The sequence below is a fragment of the Gymnoscopelus braueri genome (assembly GCF_963280865.1).
Source record: "Gymnoscopelus braueri genome assembly, chromosome: 12".
Classification (NCBI taxonomy): Eukaryota; Metazoa; Chordata; class Actinopteri; order Myctophiformes; family Myctophidae; genus Gymnoscopelus; species Gymnoscopelus braueri.
The window spans coordinates 43,008,181-43,027,489 of NC_137614.1; the positions used below are offsets into that span (position 1 = coordinate 43,008,181).

At 40.7% G+C, this 19,309-nt stretch overlaps 1 protein-coding gene across 3 annotated transcripts in view; it reads left to right on the plus strand.

The window, feature by feature from the left end:
- The window catches only part of LOC308096135 (IQ motif and SEC7 domain-containing protein 1-like), a 276,690-nt gene that overhangs the window by 60,623 nt on the left and 196,758 nt on the right, over positions 1 to 19,309 (plus strand). For all 3 annotated transcript variants that reach the window (XM_080443434.1, XM_080443432.1, XM_080443433.1), the window contains exon 2: positions 3,475 to 3,504. In XM_080443434.1, the coding sequence (XP_080299560.1) occupies positions 3,475 to 3,504 (30 nt within the window). The remainder of the gene's footprint in view (positions 1 to 3,474; positions 3,505 to 19,309) is intronic.

A 19,309-nucleotide genomic window follows, 5' to 3' on the forward strand; every position in this document is an offset into this window, starting at 1 on the left:
AATATGTTGTTCCAGGGACCCCCAGAAGCACAGATCGGAGCTAAAAAGGTTCGCTTTAAAACATTTATATATATATATATTCAAGATTTGAAAAAAGTTTCCACGATTTTTCAAAGAATTGCAGATCTACAAGCTCATAATATGAGCTTGTAGACATGCTATTTTTTTAATAGCCAAAGAAATCGTAAAATGACACAGATGTGTTCCCGGTCTTAATGGATTAAGTAAAAAATCTCTCCATTTTTCCACGAGCCTCAACACGGACAACGTTCTCCTATCCAACGGGGGCCGAAATGATTGCTGGACTGGAACATAGGAATTCTTCCTTTGGTGAGCACATACGGTACGGGGCTCACAGTCGACCGGTTACGTTGAGATTGGTGTGGGATAATTAATGTTGTCCGTGTGAAGCTTGTGCAAAAGGAGAGATATATATTTTTAACTTAACACGTTTTCTGCCAGAACTTTGAAATGGACTAATGTAGAGCAAGGGTTCCCAAACATTAAAGCCTGTGACAAAAAAATCATATTTGAACTGGGGACCCCCCACCCTGACAAGCACTTGGAATTGTAGGAGTTGAGGCATTGCATTTAGTTTGACTCGGTTCCACAGATAAAATATTGTGAACATCAACAACGCCGATCTACAAGTGTGAGGCGTTGTGAGCTTGTAGATTGGCTATTTTCACAATGTTTGCCTCTTTCTTACATAATATTTGACATTTTGGTATCAAAAAGGTCTTAAAAGTCATTCATTTGTAACTTTAGAATTGTGCAGATACCCTGTATACACTTATACTGTATGTTGGTTTGTTTACTGTTCAGTGAGAAAACAATGTTGCACGTTAAGCTAATCATCTGGGGACCCCCCCCAAAATCATTTGGGGAACCCCTGGGGTCGCTGTAGAGCGTTGGTTCTCAAAGTGGGGTCCGGGGACCCCTAGGGGTCCTTGGGGTTGTTCCAGGGGGTCCCCAGCAAAATGTGTTAATATAGCATCACAATAATTTTAACCACTTTAACCTTTTATACTTTGGCTGTTCAAAAATAGCAGATCTACAAGCTCATAGCGAGTGCCGCGCTATGAGCTTGTAGATCTGCTATTTTTTTTTATCTAATTTTTTTTGCAAATCTTTGAATATAATATTTTTTAAAGCATACATGTGTAACTCAAATCTTTGCTTTTTGGGGGGTCCCTGGAACAAAATATTTTGACATGGGCGTCTGCAGCCAAATGCATATCATTTTGGGGGTCCTTGACATGAAAAGAATGGAGAACCACTGCTGTAGAGGACAATAGCTGACCCCAAGTCGCAATATTGGGCCAGTATACACCGAGTGCCACAACTTTTAATGCCGCCACGATCAGCCTGCTACCCTGGAGGGCATGGTGTTGGAACTATGGCTGTGTATTAATGGAATACATGAAATGTACAGTATGCAATATCACAGCCATTCTAGGGCTAGATTCATGCCCAGTATGGTAATGTAACATTTTCAAATGCGCTAAAACCTTATGTGTGCCGTCACGGCGGGGCAATGGCAAACAATAAAACTGAAGGTATGATCATAAGTATCGTCCTTGGGGGGCGGCGAGGGCTGAGTGGTTAAGGCGCGTAGTGCATAGAGTTATAATATATCCAGAGGGCGGACTTCCCCGCCCCCCAGCTATTCATTTCAATGAAAGTTGCTCACTGGCGTTTGAAGCACCCGGAAGAACGCTCTACTTGCGCATTATTTGGGCACCAAATTTGGGTGTCCTAATGCGGAAGTCTTGAGCACCGAGCCGGCGCGCTAGGGTTTCAAACGGTAGAAGCTTTTGCAGTGGCGTTTTTAAATGCGGAAGTATTGCATTCTCGTATTTGACCACCAGGTGACGGCAGCTTCACTGTTCTACCGTGGCTCTCTGGGGGCTTGGTGTGGTGTACCACATAGGCTCTGATACCTGACCACGAGTCCGGGGGTTCTAAACCTGGGCTGGGAAGTGTCGTGGGATTTTCGGAACTCTGTTAGCATAACCTCAGACCACCGCGTGGTCGAATATTCTAATAATCGCTATTAACTCTTTCATTGCCATGGACGAAAGTTCCCGTCCGATTCTGCAATGGCCCACACTGCCTATGACGAAAATGGACGAAAATGTATTTAAAAATATAATAAATATATATATATTTTTTTGGGGTGGTGGGAACTAGGAGATAACGCTATCCAAAAAGTTGCTGCTCCATTTCAATGTTAAAAAATAAACGGAGAAAAAAATATTTTTTTTCCTGTTTTACCATGTATTTTTGAGTGAAACATGCTATTTTCAAACATCAAACAACAAATGTCAACGAGGTCGCGATGTCCTCATTGACATTCGTGAAACCACACAGTGAGACCCTCAGTGATTAGCAACCATCAGGGGATCATACTGGAGAAAAATATTCTGTGACTACTTTAAAAGGTAAAAAAATCGTTAAAAACGCTGGCACTGGCTGTACCCTGTTTTTAAAAAACTCTGGCACATAGTAATTGAATTTCATTTTGGTCACTTTTACACATCCCTAGTACCCAGATCGTTGTCGTTCTCCCTCTAGTGTTGTGGCTGTGAGTGTCACTCACTCTGGAGAAGTAATTAGTGCGGTATGAGGGCATTGAGGGCACTGTCTCTTTGACTGTCTTAAATACCAATCCCATTTTTATTATTTGCTTATAACCCGGTCCTTCCAAACGATCAATGCGTCATACTGCAGCATGGGGCCTGCAGCACAGTGCAGCTGTGTGCAGTATACTGTAGTGTATGATGACTGCTTTACTGTAGCCGCAGACTGGTCACTGGTCCGTTTTATGAGCCTCAATTAACTCGTTAAAACCGGGAACGCATCTGTGTAACCCACTTAAACCATATTTTTTTTTACACTTTGGCTATTCAAAAATAGCAGATCTACAAGCTCATAGCGCGGCACCGAGTGCCGTGCTATGAGCTTGTAGATCTGCTATTTTTTTGAAAAATCGTGAATATTTGGTGCAAATCTTTGAATGATATATTTTTTAAAGCGAACATTTTTAACTCAAATCTTTGCTACAATTTTTTTTAACTTATGTTGCTATATATATCAGTGGTTCTCAAACTTTTTCATGTCAAGGACCAAGGACCCCCCCCATCTAATTTTTTTTCCAGGGACCCCCACAAGCAAAGATTTGAGTAAAACATTTATACATTTATATATATATATATATTCAAAGATTTGCACACATTTTCACGATTTTTTCAAAAATAGCAGATCTACAAGCTCGTAGCTACTGTATGAGCTTGAAGAAATCTAAAAATGACACAGATGCGTTCCCGGTCTTAATGGGTTAACATTTCTTCAGAGCTGCTGCCTCAGTTAGCCTGCTGGATTACTGACTGACCTGCTGCTTACATTTATATAATCCTTCATGTACTACAAAAACACATGAACCCATTCTGTCCTTCTTCTTTTGTCTTCCAGGTCTGAATGTGACGGCTCCAGAATGGTGAGGTATGTACAACATTCAAAATGTCTTCTTTTTTATGTATTAATTTGATATATTATGCATTACAAACCACTTGGAAATCACATTTTGTTTATATACCGTATATATATACATATTAGGTAGATCAATCGATCTAACTAATGCCATTTTGCACCACAACAAATCATAGCTGGCCCATTCCCTTCCCCCTTTAATGGGACCTTCTTTTGTATCACTCAATGTCGTCCATGCATACTCCCTCACTGACCAGGCCTGTGTCCTACCTGGAGTCAATGATTGCTTGTCTGAAAACCACACTATATTAATGCTTTGTAGATAATGCAGAGCGCAAGAAACCAGGATTGTCATAGGTACGCTTCAGAGACATTAACCAAACAAAAACTACAACCACACAGTTTACCAACGGTTGGCGCGATGGAGAAAAACGCCACCGTCGGCCATAGATGGATAAATCTGCTCACTGTTCACTGTTCCAGAGAGAGGGGCTCAAGTCGCAAAGCGAGTGTGGTTCATTCAACCAAAATCTGTCACTTGCATTTCAAATCGTATTCTTTGATCGGCTGGTGATATAACTTAACTGACACGGTATTCATAAACATACTTGTGTGGATTACGGAGACATTTGAATGAAATCTTGATCCGGGACGTGCGCTGTGCACTATTTGTGTCGCGGGCCGCGGACCATACAGTATGTGCGCCTCGCACAGCCAGAAACTCCGGGGTGGAGACCGGAGTGGCTTTGATTGGTTAAAGCGCGGCTTACTTCCTGATCTAAGGCCCGCCCACTTGTAGGCCACTTGTAGGCCAACCTTCGCACCTTTTTGAACGCGGCTACCGACAGATTCAGCTGCGGAGCTGTGAATCCGTCTAGAGAGATTAAGTAAAATGTGACCAGAGCTGTGATCCTGATGAGGGCGGCAGGTCAGACTGCTGTGGGGTCTACTGTCTGTTGCTGCTGGGAGGTTAAATGATGAGTGTGTGTGTGTGTGTGTGTGGCTTGTAAGTCAAGGTCATGACTCATGTGCCACTGTTCAGTCCTTTGCTAATGGCTCCTTGTGGGCAGCCAGAGATTTATGAGGAATGTCTGCTGACAGAATGAAGACGTGGGGAGATTTAAAACCGAAATACAAGATCAGGGAGGTCGGTGGTGTCAAAACGTGTATAGTATGGACTGTTTCAATTTGACCATAACAAAATGTTACATTCAATTATATTGACCTTTTTTTCCTACGAATTAAGGAGCCCCCGCCGTGAAGACGGAGCGCCTCCTCCTCCCGTTCGACATTCCCCACTGACATTCCCCTTAGGAGTACACATCGTCGCTGTCGGGCAGAAATGTCTTAACTCTCTTGCTATCAAGAACGACTTATAACGAGTCATTGTCATAACGCCCTGGCTGCCAAGAACGACTTTTGACGACTTTTATATAGAGAATATATAAAAAAGACAGACAATTAAGGCAGACAATTAATGTCAATGAGGTCGCGATGACCTCGTTGACATTTGTGAAACCACACAGTGCAACCCTCAGTGATTAGCAATCATCAGGGGATCGATCATAATGAAGATAAATATTCTGTGACTACTTGAAAAAGGTAAGCAAATCGAACACAGCCAGAAATAAGTCTAGCAGTGAGAGAGTTAACGCCCTACTTGATCACACTACAGCGTCACACAGAAGCATCAAAAGTAGCAGATCTACAAGCTCGAAACGCGTTGAGTTTGTAGATCTGCAACTTTTGCTGTTTTTTTTTCATTTGAAAGTAACACTTTTTGGCATATGAGGTTTCCACCCGACAGAGACGATTAAACAATATGGCAAAGATCACCCTCCTCTCTCCCGGCTTCCTTTCCCCGAACACGACCGATATTGTTTGTATAGACCAGTTGCTGCCAAGGCAAAGTGCAGTAACTGCGAAAAAAATAATCACTGAAAAATTTGTTTAAAAGTGATTTCAACTGGTCAGCCAAATGAGATATCGGCTTATAAATGATATTCCACTAATTGTACATCTGTTCTTGAGGTAATTGTTTATCCCCCAAAATCACAAAGGCTAATTTGACCTTTGGGATACACAAATAAGTCGGTGTGTCCAAAAACGTAGTTACTGCACTTTAGCTTGGCAGGGCATAGTAGTTCTCCAACCTTTTTGGCTCAGGTCACCCCTGTAAATAACTTTTTCATCCACGGCATCCCCTGAATTACATTGCTACTCACTTACTTATAGGACCCTCCATTTATGTCATATTACGGTACTTAAAAATGTAAATATTTACGCCTAAGATACAGCATGTCATGAGGAAAACTTGAGAGAATATCGATTTCCATTAGGGCAGGTTGAAAATAATTCCATACTTGACGTTTAACCACTCTGGGTGGAACATTCATCAAAAATAGCCGATCTACAAGCTCACAACGCATCGCGTTGTGAGCTTGTAGATCGGCTATTTTTTGACTAAGAGATTTGGTGTAGGTCCAAAAGGGATATGGATCAATTCCAAATATTATCAAAACATTCTGAGGCACCCCTGGACTGGTGCCACGGCACCCACTTTGAGAAACCCTGGTATAGACGCTCGGCAAGCCGTTGGATTCTAAACTCTGTGGAGGCGCTCGAGTACTTTAGCCCTGAGCCACCCGAGTGTCCTCCTTCTGAATCTTTTTTTTCTCTCTCATTTATTTTCTATTGAATTTTCTTTGTGTGTCCATGGACACTACAGCAGAACAAGAAAACAAACATAAATGAAAAAGAAAAGACTACCACATTACATACATACAAACCAAACATACAAATACATACAAATACACATATCTGTCTCTCTAATCACTCACTTATTGATTACTATGCATACGTAAGCTCACAACGCTATTTTCCAGACATTTTTGTACTTTTACTTTTGGTACTTTAAGTATATTTTGATGCCAATACTTGTGTACTTTTAACTCAAGTAACAGTTTGAACACAGACCTTTTTTTTTACTTTTAACAGAGTATTTTTATATTGTGGTATCGCTACAAAAGTACTCAGAAGTAAAATATCGTGAGTACTTCTTCCAGCACTGGTTATAGTCCAGAGCAGAAGTCATCTGTATGGTTGCAGCTGTCTGTTGCCTAGCAGCAACATAATCAAACATTCCACTTGAAGAAAAATACCCCAACCTACATGTGACCTTTGTTTTCTCAAGCTGTTTTTCCCACAAAAACACATCTCCATCTGTGTCCTGCTTCTCCAGGCTCAAGGTGATCTTTATTGTGTACAAAGTATACCGTCTCTGTCAGGTGGAAACCATGTCCAAAAACTGTTGCTTTTCACTATTCAAATTAAACAAATATCAAAAGTAGCAGATCTACAATATCAAAAACGTGTAGCTTTCAAGCTTGTAGGTCTGCTATTTTTGATACTTTTTTGTGTGACACTGTAGTATGATCAAGTAGGGCATTAATTTACGAAAAAAAGTTTACAAAATATGGAGATAGGAGGTTTCCTCCCGACAGAGACCATACTACTTCCTCACGACATTGAACATATACACAACAGGGAAAATAAACAGCTTGTCCATTGTCCTAGTGCTTAAAGTGCTTGAAGTACTGGGTGCAAGGTTCTTGCTCCTACATGTAGGTTATAAACATCTATTTTGAGCTGTAACAATAGCTGAGGTAGAACTGTGACTGTGACAAAGCTGTGTGCATGTAAAACTACATTATTCTCTACCGTGGTCTCTGTGGTAGGGGTGCAATACTTAACCCAACCAATCCATTCTAAAAAATATATAAAAGATAATTTAACCCATTAAGACCTGAGGCCGATTCTACAAATGTCTTCTAAATCCCAACAGTTTTCTGAAAAAACTTATGTTTCTATATCAGCGGTGCTCAAACCTTTTCATGTCAAGGACCCCCAAAACTATATGTATTAGGCCGCGGACCCCCATCTCAAAACACTTTGTTCCAGGGACCCCCAGAAGCAAAGGTTTGAGGTACAAATGTTCTCTTTAAAAGAAAATATTTTCAAAGATTTGCACACATTTTCATGATTTTTCAAAAATAGCAGATCTACAAGCTCGTAGCGCGGCACTCGGTGCCGCGCTATGAGCTTGTAGATCTGCTATTTTTGAATAGCCAAAATGTAAAATAATGCTTTTTAGCTCAAATCAAAAAGTGACACAGATGCGTTCCAGGTCTTAACCCTTGCATTGTGTTAGAAACCTGCACCCACTTGTGGTAAAATACTCAAAGAATATATTTTTTTCTCCCACCTCATAGCTGACTTGTAATGCATTCATATCCATGTAAGCACTTTTTTATATATTATGTTGGGTTAGGGTTAGGATTTCATCTTTCAATATATGTTGTTTTCAATTGTAAAAAGGTAAAAATTCACTCATTATATTTCCTATAATGAAGACGATGGATAATGATGTTATCTAGCTATAATAGAATAATTAAGAATAATAATTAGAACACACTTCCAAAAAAAATGTAAAAAGATATTTGTTTTAGTTTTTTAAAATGTTAATATTATTAAAAATAGTGACACTAGTGGTGTTAGTGGGTCAAAATTTACCCGTATACCATAGAAGGTAAAAAGTCATTTATTTTTCATAAATCAAAACTTTATTTTACTCCTGATAGCAAATGCTAATTGAGGACAAGTCTCTCTCACTCTCAAACATGTAAAGATTGAATATTGACAATTTGGGGGGAATTGAGCCACACTTCTCTACCGGGTCAAATTTGACCCGCTAACACCACAAGTGTCACTTTTTTTTTTAAGACCATCAGAATTAACTAAAATGGTGGTAATTAATTTTGTTGCGTTAAAATAGCTGTTTCTGAGGATATCATGAAGCCTTGTTCCAATAAAGAAATGTAAAGGGTACTTTTTACCTATTTAAACTTGAAAACGGGTCAAAAATGACCCTAACACAATGGAAGGGTGGGTTAACACATCGGGTGCCAAACACGGTCTGAACCGTGTTTGCGCAGAGTAGCGGTCCGGTGCCGAACACGGTCCAGACCGTGAAATATGTCTTTTTGTTTTTTTCGTTTTTCTCCACACGGGCGGGGCTAGAGCAGCTCTGGGAGTACCCATTGTGATCTTGAGAAGGATAGGCCAGATAGATCACCGGAAAAACAAAAACATGGCTCCCATCCACTTCCTGTCTATTTCCTTCTTTAAAACACCTATATCTCCGAATCTGTTTCCGGTGGGGAAAACCGGTCATGCGCGATGCGCGATCCCCCCCCATTGTAACTCGCGAGTGAAATGTTATCGTTCCAGGCTGTAGCCAGGGTCATCGCGCAACATGAATGGATGTTTTTTTTTACATGGATTTGCTCCTCGTGGAGTCTAGAGCTTTAAACAGCAAAGCGCAGTCAATGGGGAGAATGCTGGCACCCAACGTAAGTTGTTATGAAAAAATGCTGGCACCCAATGTGTTAATAAAATCATTGATCTTATAATCAATCCCTATTTTGGATAAGTCCAGCAAAATTAAAGGCAAAAACGTTTCAAAAACATTCCAAAACAGTGAAAACAGACAATCTACACACTTTGTGAGCTTTTAGATCTGCTATTTCCGCCCGAAAATTGCATAACACTGTTGTGCGACAACGCCTAAAATAGAGCTTAAGTATTTAATCGATTTGTTGTTACAGTACATATAAAACATAAAAAAAAACACACTTCTCGATTAATCGACAAAGTACTTGACGGAATAAAGATTTCGATTTGAAATGTTTATATGGAATAAAGCAACTGTAACAAATGAATACTGCAAAATAACTGTAAATACAAAGAATATGCATATTCGAAAAGGAGTGAAAAGAAACATAGCTCATTGCTCCCATCCCATCTCCATCAATCATAAATATCAATAACAAGCTTCCACCCTAGTCTATCCCTATCTATAATAAATACTTATCTAAGATAAACCAATATTTATACATCTGTTACGTACCTATAAACACTCTCTTATAAACACGTAAGAAAATAAGCGATAGTTTCAGCCCTTATCTATTGTGACCATCTGCGTTGCGTTTAAAATCGGCAGTGGTGGAAGAAGTACTCAAGATATTTTACTTAGCTAAAAGTAGGAATACCACAATGTAGAAATACTCTGTCACAAGTAAAAGGCGTGTTCAAAATGTTAGTAAAAGTGCAAAAGTATTGGCATCAAGATATACTTAAAGTACCAAAAGTAAACGTGACTTCTTTTTAGAAAATAGCAGATCTACAAGCTCACAATGCATCGCGATGCGACGCTTTGTGAGCTTGCAGATCAGCTATTTTCAAATGGCCTATGTATAAAATAGGGCTAAAGTGGTTAATGTGTGATTTATACCTGCAAAGTAACTAGTGACTAAAGTTTTCAAATAATTGTAGTGGAGTAAAAGTACAATATTTGCTTCTGAGATGTAGCGGAGTAGAAGTGAAAGTACAGAAAATTGGAAATACTTCACTAAAGTAAGTACGGTACTTGAATAAATGTACTTAGTTACTTTACACCACTGAAAATCTGTCCGCGTATGGATGCTCCACCATTCTCTCAGAAGGAGCCTGTATGTAGTCTAGAGTCTAGACAAGAGACAATAGTGTGTGTGTGTGTGTGTGCGTGTGTGTGTGTGTGTGTGTGTGTGTGTGTGTGTGTGTGTGTGTGTGTTGGTGGATATTGTTCTGTTGTTCCCGGGCGTCCTGAATCCTCGGGCTCCCTGTGTTCTGATTCAACTGTCCCAGTAGCTGTGTGTGGTAAGATGAGGCCTGCCTGCATGCCTAGAGGTGTGTGTGCCAGTCCTTGTCTTTGATCTGGGATTTGTCTCGTCACACTGATTCTGTGTGTGTGTGTGGTGTACTTGTATTACTATTCTTGTGAGGACCAATTGTCCCCACTGGTATAGTAGAATTTGAGAGCTAGTGGATTCTGAGGACAATTGTCTGGCTGGTTCTCAGAAATGGTTCTTTGATGGTTGAAAAAGATTCGGGGCACTAGGCTTACAATTAGTCAAATAATTATGTTAGGATTAGACATTTAGAGCACTGGTTCTCAAACTTTTTCATGTCAAGGACCCCCGAAATGATATGTATTTGGCTGCAGACCCCCATCTCAAAATATGATGTTCCAGGGACCCCCAGAAGCAAAGATTTGAGTTACAAATGTTTGCTTTAAAATTCAAAGATTTGCACACATTTTCATGATTTTTCAAAAATAGCAGATCTACAAGCTCATAGCGCGGCACTCTGTGCCGCGCTATGAGCTTGTAGATCGCAGCGCGACACGTTGTGAGTTCTGAGTTCTGCTATTTCTCATTCTTTTTCTTAGGGTTAGGGTTAAGAGAATTCATAAAAACCTGTGCTAAAAAGTGTTGATGTCCTCACTAGTATAGTAGCCTAAACGCGTGTGTGTGTGTTTGTAGTGTACTGTGCATGGCACACACAAAGCATGTGAAGTCTGTCTGCCCACAGGATAGAATGACCACCAGTGTCAGCTCAGTAAAAAGCACAAAAGCACAAACAAAAAGAACAGTCTTTATGGAACCTGAATTGAATCCTCAACAGATGCTGACAGAATTGATTTGGAACAAAGTGCCTCTGATACATTCTGTTGTTTTTAGGAGCAAATCCATTTCCATGCCATGTGTTTATGCAGTTCAATCCTCAGTGTTCATTTAACTCTGAGAGTATACAAATAGAACCAAATGGACCCGAACCGTACAATGTAGATGCAATCAAAGGTTTCCTCCTGTGTCTGTGTTATGACTCAGCAATCGGGGCGTTGGTGATTCAACATTTTAACCGTTAAATCGATAATAAGAGTTAATATGTGTGTTAGTTATCAGTTAAACAATTAATTCATTTTGTTCATTTTGTTTTTATTTATGTATCTAATCTCATTAGAAAGTCTGGCTACAATTTGCTAAACATTGATTCCAATTGTATATTTCTCATGTAAGCCTATTTTCTGTTTTATTTATTTTGTTTACAGTGCTGCAGGGTAGCCTAGATATTGCGTACGGTTTGTGAATCCTCTTGTTTATACTGCTGTAGCGCCTGTAAAAGAAATAAACCTCCTTTCTTATGGGAAAACGAAATGTGTTGCACTGGTAACATTTTAATGGCACACACACACACACACACACACACACACACACACACACACACACACACACACACACACACACACACACACACACACACACACACACACACACACTTTTTCTCTTATTGATTCATGATTAATTGATCGTTATGGAGTTTCTATTAAAGGTTCTATGACATTCATTTTCACTTTTTTTATTTTCAATGTTTTATTTGGGGTTTTATGACCTCAATTACACCCAAAAAACCTGAACTTAGAACATTCAGTGGATTTTCTGTGGTCTGGGGTTTTCTGAATAATTAGGCTGAAAAGTAATCTGAGCTTGGCCCTTCGACAGTGAGGTCACTGTCGATTAATCCCGCCCACTCTCCTCCTCGCCCCTCCCCTCCCCTATCCTTTCCTTTGGGGGGGGCGGAGCAGAGGCAATGATTGACAGGCAAAATCCCTCACCAGCGACACCCGCAGGCAAAGATTTCTTTTTTCATTGCAGTTGAAAAGGCTTTAGAAATGTGAGAGAAAAACACCTGCCATTGATCACTGGAATGGAATTTCCACTTAAAACTTTTTGTACACTTTTGAAGGACCAGGACAAAGACTTTGAATGTTGTGTAAAAGTGAATGTCATTAAACCTTTAACATTTTAAAGATGAGCATCTCTGACAGGAATGTAGTGGAAGTTACAGATGGAACCATACAAATGGAACCAAACGGACGCATGTGGGTACGTTTGGTTCACTCTCAGAGTTATGGGGGTCCATATGTACACTCAGAGATCTATGTGGGTCCTTTTTAATTATAAATCACATTTACAGTCCATCACATTTAACTCGACCGAAGTGCAAAGTACGTAAAAGCAGAGTCATCAACATACAGTATAAATTAGCATGTTGCAACCACATAGTCACAAGGCATACATAAATAAAAAACATATGAAATGAGATAGAAAACATATACATTGTAGACTCAAATATGATGAACCCTTTCAATCCGTGAACGCATCTCTGTCATTTTAGATTTCTAATGCTGTTAAAAAATAGCAGATCTACAAGCTCAGCGCGGCACCGAGTGCCGCGCTATGAGCTTGTAGATCTGCTATTTTAGCAAGTTTGCTAATTTGTGCAAATCTTTGAATATATATATATTTTTTTAAGCGAACATTTGTAAGATATTTCACGATTTTCCAAAAATAGCAGATCTACAAGCTCATGACCTTGTATATCTGCAATTTTTTGAATAGCCAAAGAAATCTAAAGTGACACAGATGCGGAGGAGGGAAGATTAAAAACGCTGGGTTAGGCTGTTCCAAATCCTAAGGGTAGCAGCAGCAGCAAAGGCGCGGTCGGTCACCCCTGCTTATTAATCTAGTTTTTGGGAACCACCAGGAGCAGCTTGTCAGAGCAGACCTCAGTGCCCTGTCTCTGGGTTATATATTGGAAAATATTAATATCCAGTCCAGGGTGAAATGCTGACCATTTTATTAGGAAGATTGAGCAGAGCAACAGCATTACAGCATCACTCCTGGCCTGTTCCGGCAGCCCCTCGGAGCACAAGCCTCCTGAGGTTATCATACTGTATGGGACACCTCTTATACCCAGAGATGCTCTCCCTAAATGGAGATAAATATAAACAGGCTATACTAAGTGACAGTATAATAACGTGACATATAATAAAGCTGACTGGTTAAAGGGATAGTTCACCCCCAAAATGACTTTTTTTCTATCGATTAGTCACCCCATGGAGACTTGAATTCATGGACATTTTAAGCCAATAATTTGATGACCGGCAGCGGTTCCGGTAGGAGACACAAAGAGTCTCCTTTGTGTCTCCTACCGGAACCGCTGCCTACCGGTCCGCTGGTCATTAAATTATTGGCTTAGGAATGTGACAAAAAAATTATAATAATACATGAATTCGAGTCTCCATGGGGTGACTAATCGATAGGAAAAAAGTAATGTGTTTTGGGTGAACTATCCCTTTAAGTTAGCAATGACCATGTATGGTCTCTCTATTACAGGTATAGCTAGGGTACACAAGTTCAGTGAGAAATATAAAGAGGCCATTAAACCCATTAAAACCGGGAAAGCATCTGTGTCATTTTAGATTTTAGCTATATAAATAGCAGGAAAGGAAGGGAAGGTCGCACCTGGTCAGATCTGATGAAAACCCACAGTGGTCCCAACGTTGTTTAAAACTAAATACGTTTTCTACTGGGAGCTACAGTGTGTGAACTTCACTTCCTTTCCTCCTATGTACTTATTGTTGTCGTAAGTTTTTGTCGGGATGTGCGTGCTTCCCTCTGGACTCTATAGCTATATATATATAGCAACATAAGGTTTTCAGAAAACTCTTAAGCTCCTTACACACCGGGGGCGATTTTTTCATGCGAATAATACGTAAAAAAAACAAAAAACGTATAAGGTCAATGCAAGCTTCCACGGAGCGAAAAAGCGAATAAGCGAAGCGAAAAAGCGTCTTTTATTTATTCGGAACAAGTACGAATTTTGCGTATATTCGCATAATCGCCGGCGTGTAATGACCTTTAGGATTTAGAACGGTGGTTTAGAATAGTGGTTCTCAAAAATAGCAGATCTACAAGCTCACAGCGCGTCATTTCGTGCCGCGCTGCACACTGTTTTTTTTAGCTTTTTACCCAATTTTAGTCATTATGCCAATTAATTCCTAACACATTTCTGTGTTGTCACTGCTGTCGTATCCTACTGTCTCAGCTTGCCAGTGAGGAGCCCCCACCGGGAGGACGTCGTAGAGCCTTTGTCCTACTCCTCCCGCCCAACACTCCCTGTCTCTAATGGGGATCCTTTAATAAACATAAACATAAACATAAACTAGCCCCCTCCTCCTCCCTCCAGAGAGCAGTTAGCCAGTACATTGACGCTGGCCCCGCCCTGTCCCCAGACAGACACACACACACACACACACACACACACACACACACACAGACAGACAGACAGCTCTGTTAATAAGCATCTCTGCATCATGCATATTCAGCAGCATCTCTTTAAAAAGTGAGCAGCTCCAATTTGAAGCAACACGAACGGGGCATCCACTGCCGTTTCCTCGTACAAGCTTTCCGAACGACAGAGAAAGCGTGAAGCGCCTTTGTTGTAGCACACGGCTCTGATTTAGATACAACACTTCTCCTCTCTCTCTCCATGGGCTCACAGTCACCTACACGTTCTCACAGCCCTGTTAACCCATTCGATCCGGGAACGCATCTCTTGTCATTTTTAGATGTCTTTGGGCTATTTAAAAATAGCAGATATACAAGCTCGTAGTGCACTACGAGCTTGTATATCTGCTATTTTTGAAAAAAGCGTGAAAATGTGTGCGAATCTTTGAATATATACTTTTTTAAAGCAAACATTTGTAACTCAAATCTTTGCTTCTGGTAGGGGTCCCTGGAACAAAACATTTTGAGATGGGGGGTCCGCGGCCAAATACATGTCTAAAAATGTTTTCTAAATCCTAACAGTATGTTGCTATATCAGTGGTGCTCCAACTTTTCCAAGTCACGGACCCCCAAAATGATATGTATTTGGCCGTGGACCCCCATCTTAAAATATGTTGTTCCAGGGACCCCCCCAGAAGCACAGAACGGAGTAATTTTTTTTCGCTTTAAAACATATAAACATATATATATATATATATATATATATATATATATATATATATATATATATATATATATATATATATATATTCAGAGATTTGCACACATTTTCCACGATTTTATCAAAAAATAGCAGATCTACAAGGCGCTATGAGCTTGTATATCTGCTATTTTTTTATAGACAAAAAAATCTTAAAATGACACAGATGCGTTCCCGGACTGAATGGGTTAATGTGTCACACATGCTGCAAGTGAGGCCTCGGGCTCTTTAATATTTAGCGGTGGTGTTACATAGTTGGATAGTTCTCCATGTCATTAATAATGGAAAAGCCACTGATCTTAGCATAGGACACTATAAATAAACCTTCGGTCCACAGAGGACTTCCATTTGCTGTAGTGTGTGTGTGCGTGTGTGTGTGTGTGTGTGTGTGTGTGTGTGTGTGTGTGTGTGTGTGCGTGTGTGTGCGCGTCGGGGGGTTTGTGCCTGTATGCCTCTGTGTAATAATTTGTGTGCCAGAGTGTGTACATGAAGGCTCTGTGTGTGCCAGCCAGCATTTCACTGAGTGTGTGTGTGTGTGTGTGCGCGACACACACACAGAGAAAGGGGGCCTGTCATTGTCAGGGGGATTGGATCCATACACACACACACACTCCATGGCTAATGAGAGAGGAATAACAACATGGAGTTTAATTGGCCTGCATGTGGCTAATCAGAATGGATGGCTTCATTCTGACGTGATTAGAACCCGGGTCAACCTCACTTCCTCATTGGAATATGTGATAATATGTGTGAGGAAACCTCATATGTCCAAAACGGTTACTTTTCAGGATTCAAATTCAAAAACAGCAAAAAGTAGCAGATCTACAAGATCAAAATGCGACGCGTTTCGAGCTGATCTGCTCCTTTTTTGATGTTTTTGTGTGACGCTGTAGGATGATCAAGTAGGGCGTTAACTCTTTAACTGCCAGAGTAATAGTGTAATAGTGTCACGCCACTGCTAGCGAAAACGAGCCTTTGAAAAATCATGGAACATTTTCCGTGATCGCTGTCCGCACGGTGTAATCGCCTCATTACACGCACAGGGGTCTCGTAGTATAGGGGGAAAAACATTATCCGGTCGTGGTAATCCGTTGCATAGTTCTGGCTAGTTGAATGTGGCTTGTTTTTGCCACCAAGCAACAGGAACGGAGATAAAGCCATCGTTCATAGGGTAGCGAACAGCGCCATCTGGTGGAAAACCACTGAAAACACAAAACCCGTCAGTGGCAGCCTGAGCTTTGGCAGAATCTGACGAGTTAATTTACGAAAAAACACTACAAGTAAATGTTTTGACATAAGAGGTGTCTACCCCGACAGCAACGATTATAATATGTGTTCCTGTTCTGCACAGCATCATCCACCTAACCCAGACAGGCACACAGGTTGGCACAGAGGAACAGACACACTATGACAGTGTGTAGAGGATTTGTGTGACAACCACACTTTATTTTTGCAATATATACACAAAAAGTTAAGAATTTATTTATTTATTTACTATGTCAGTACGCCAAAATATTTACCCTTTTTATTTTCAACTTTTTTCCCCAAATAATTTCCCCAAACAGTGAAAACAAGCTCACAACGTGTCACAGGTATGCATTGAGATTTTGACTTGCCCATTGGTTTGCCTCGGACACAAAACGTTTGAAAACCAGTTCTGTATCGTACCGATATCAAGGATGACCGTCGGGGCTGAAGAATGCTTTGGAAAACGTTTGTTTCTGAGTGATGGACCCTGAAGAAGGCAGCCCTAGTCTGTCCGAAACATTGGTGTGTGTATCCAGTCTCTGTGTTCACATCCTCAATAAACTTTTTGGCATCGGCAGCTACGAGTGTGCGACTAATGGCTCGATACTCCTTTATTCTTTAGTGTTTGATCCGTTGGCTGGCACCCCGCGAGGACCGGTGTGCCGTGTGATGCCATTCTTTAGCTGTAAGCTAGATCAGAGATCTCTGCCCACTGATATACATCTGAGGAAATCTAATTTCAATGAATGGGCTTTAAATCAGAGAGAAACCCAGCGGTATAACAAACCCACGCCCACACTGCTTTGAAAACCATTCCAGACACCGTCCCACGTGAAGGAATGCTTCTGTGAAGCTGTTATGTTTTTTTTATTTCCAAATTGTTTCCACCCAGTTTTAGCGCCACTACTAGACCATACCCGCGGGGGGATATGCGCACATGATCTGGCAACCCGGGAGCCAGCGAACACAAAAACGCTAATAAACAGCTGAGATTTCGTGTAATCGGATAACGGGCTTCGCTGTTAGGTGCACATGGTAATGGTCAATGGCTGTGTGCAAATTCAGATCATTTGCTCCAGCCACTGAGGAGAAACGGGCAGAACCAATTGTGGCCTCACCACTACACCACGCACTACAGAGGTTTTATAGGAGGATGTATTGAATTTAGATGTCACCAGACATATCAGTTGATGGAGATCTCCTGATAATCTGGCTACGCGAGACTCGGCTGTAAACGCTTTTACCGAAGCGCTTGTATTGGCTAGAAGTTGCAGCTCTACCTGGGTTGTTCTTTTTTTTATAAAGGACCGGGCCAGAGGAGGAGGAGGCTGATTGAAAATTTCATTTCACGACAAATTTACAGTGTGACCATGGCATGGGCGCTCTGAGCCAGCCAGCGCTACAATTTACTGCTCCAGTTTATACCGCTGTGCGTTTTTCTGTGGTTCTGGTGTGACATTGTGAGGGGATTGTTCTCAGATCTGCAATAGTGGAAGCTCAGTGGAGCCGGTGGTATTCTGTCCTGGCTGGCTGGCTGGCTGGATGTGGAGCCTTTTATTTCCCTGTAATTCTCCGCAGGGAGATGGTGGTGACCGGGAGAGAGAGAGAGAGAGAGAGAGAGATGGATTATAAAACCACCCCCAGTATTACAGACAAAACGACAAAGAGTGAAAAGAACAAAGCGTGGCCGGGTTCTGGCTAGCGGAGGTCAAACTGCTCTGTGGAAGTGGCTGTGAAAACAGTCCCGTTCAGTTCAAGCCGGAATTAGATCAAGATTGTTGTTTTTTTGTTTAATGCGGCTGAATTATTTGAGGAAATACAAAGGAATATGATATCAGTGGTGGAAAAAGTACCCAAATGTCTTGCTTAAGTAAAAGTGTCAATACTGCAATGTAGAAGTACCCTGTTACAAGTAAAAATTACTTCAGTAAAAGTTCAAAAGTATTGGTATCAAAATCAAAAAGTAAAAAAATCATTGAAAATAGCAGATCTACAAGCTCACAAAGCGTCGCAATGCGACGCGTTGTGAGCTTGTAGATCGGCTATTTTCAAATAGCCTAGGTATAAAATAGGGCTAAAGTGGTTAATGTAGGTTTTATAATGTAATAATTTATTTCTGCAAAGTAACTAGTTACTAATGTTTTCAAATAATTGTAGTGGAGTAAAAGTACAATATTTGCCTCTGAGATGTAGTGGAGTAGAAGCAAAAGTATAGACAATTGGAAATACTCCAGTAAAGTAAAAGTGCCTCAAAATGTTACTTAAGTACATTACTTGAGTAAATGTACTTAGTTACATTACACCACTGAGTGATATACAATAACAATTCCACATAGAATTTTCCCCTCTCCTTCCAGCAGAGTAGTATCTAGTGCAAGTGGTTCTCAAAAAGTGGGGTCCAGGAACCGTCAGGGTTCCAAGTTGTGGGCGTTCCAAATGGACCCTTATACCGGTCTGTAACTCTTTAGAGTGTGGAATTAAAAAAAAAGGTTAGAGAACCACTGTTCTAATTTTAACTTTACTGATGAAACCAGGGAACTGGAATGCTCAACTCACAAGTCTTTAGAGTTATGATGGGTGGGTGCTGACCCAAAAGGCACCAAAAGTACTATATAAGTATGTAACACTTTTAATAACTGACGTGTGCTCGTCCTGCCCTAAGTCTTCCTCAGCATACAGCGTGTGTACAGTGGTGTAAAGTAACCGAGCACATTTACTCAAGTACTGTACTTAAGTACAATCTTGAGGTATTGTTACTTTACTGGAGTATTTCCAATTTTCAGTACTTTTACTTCTA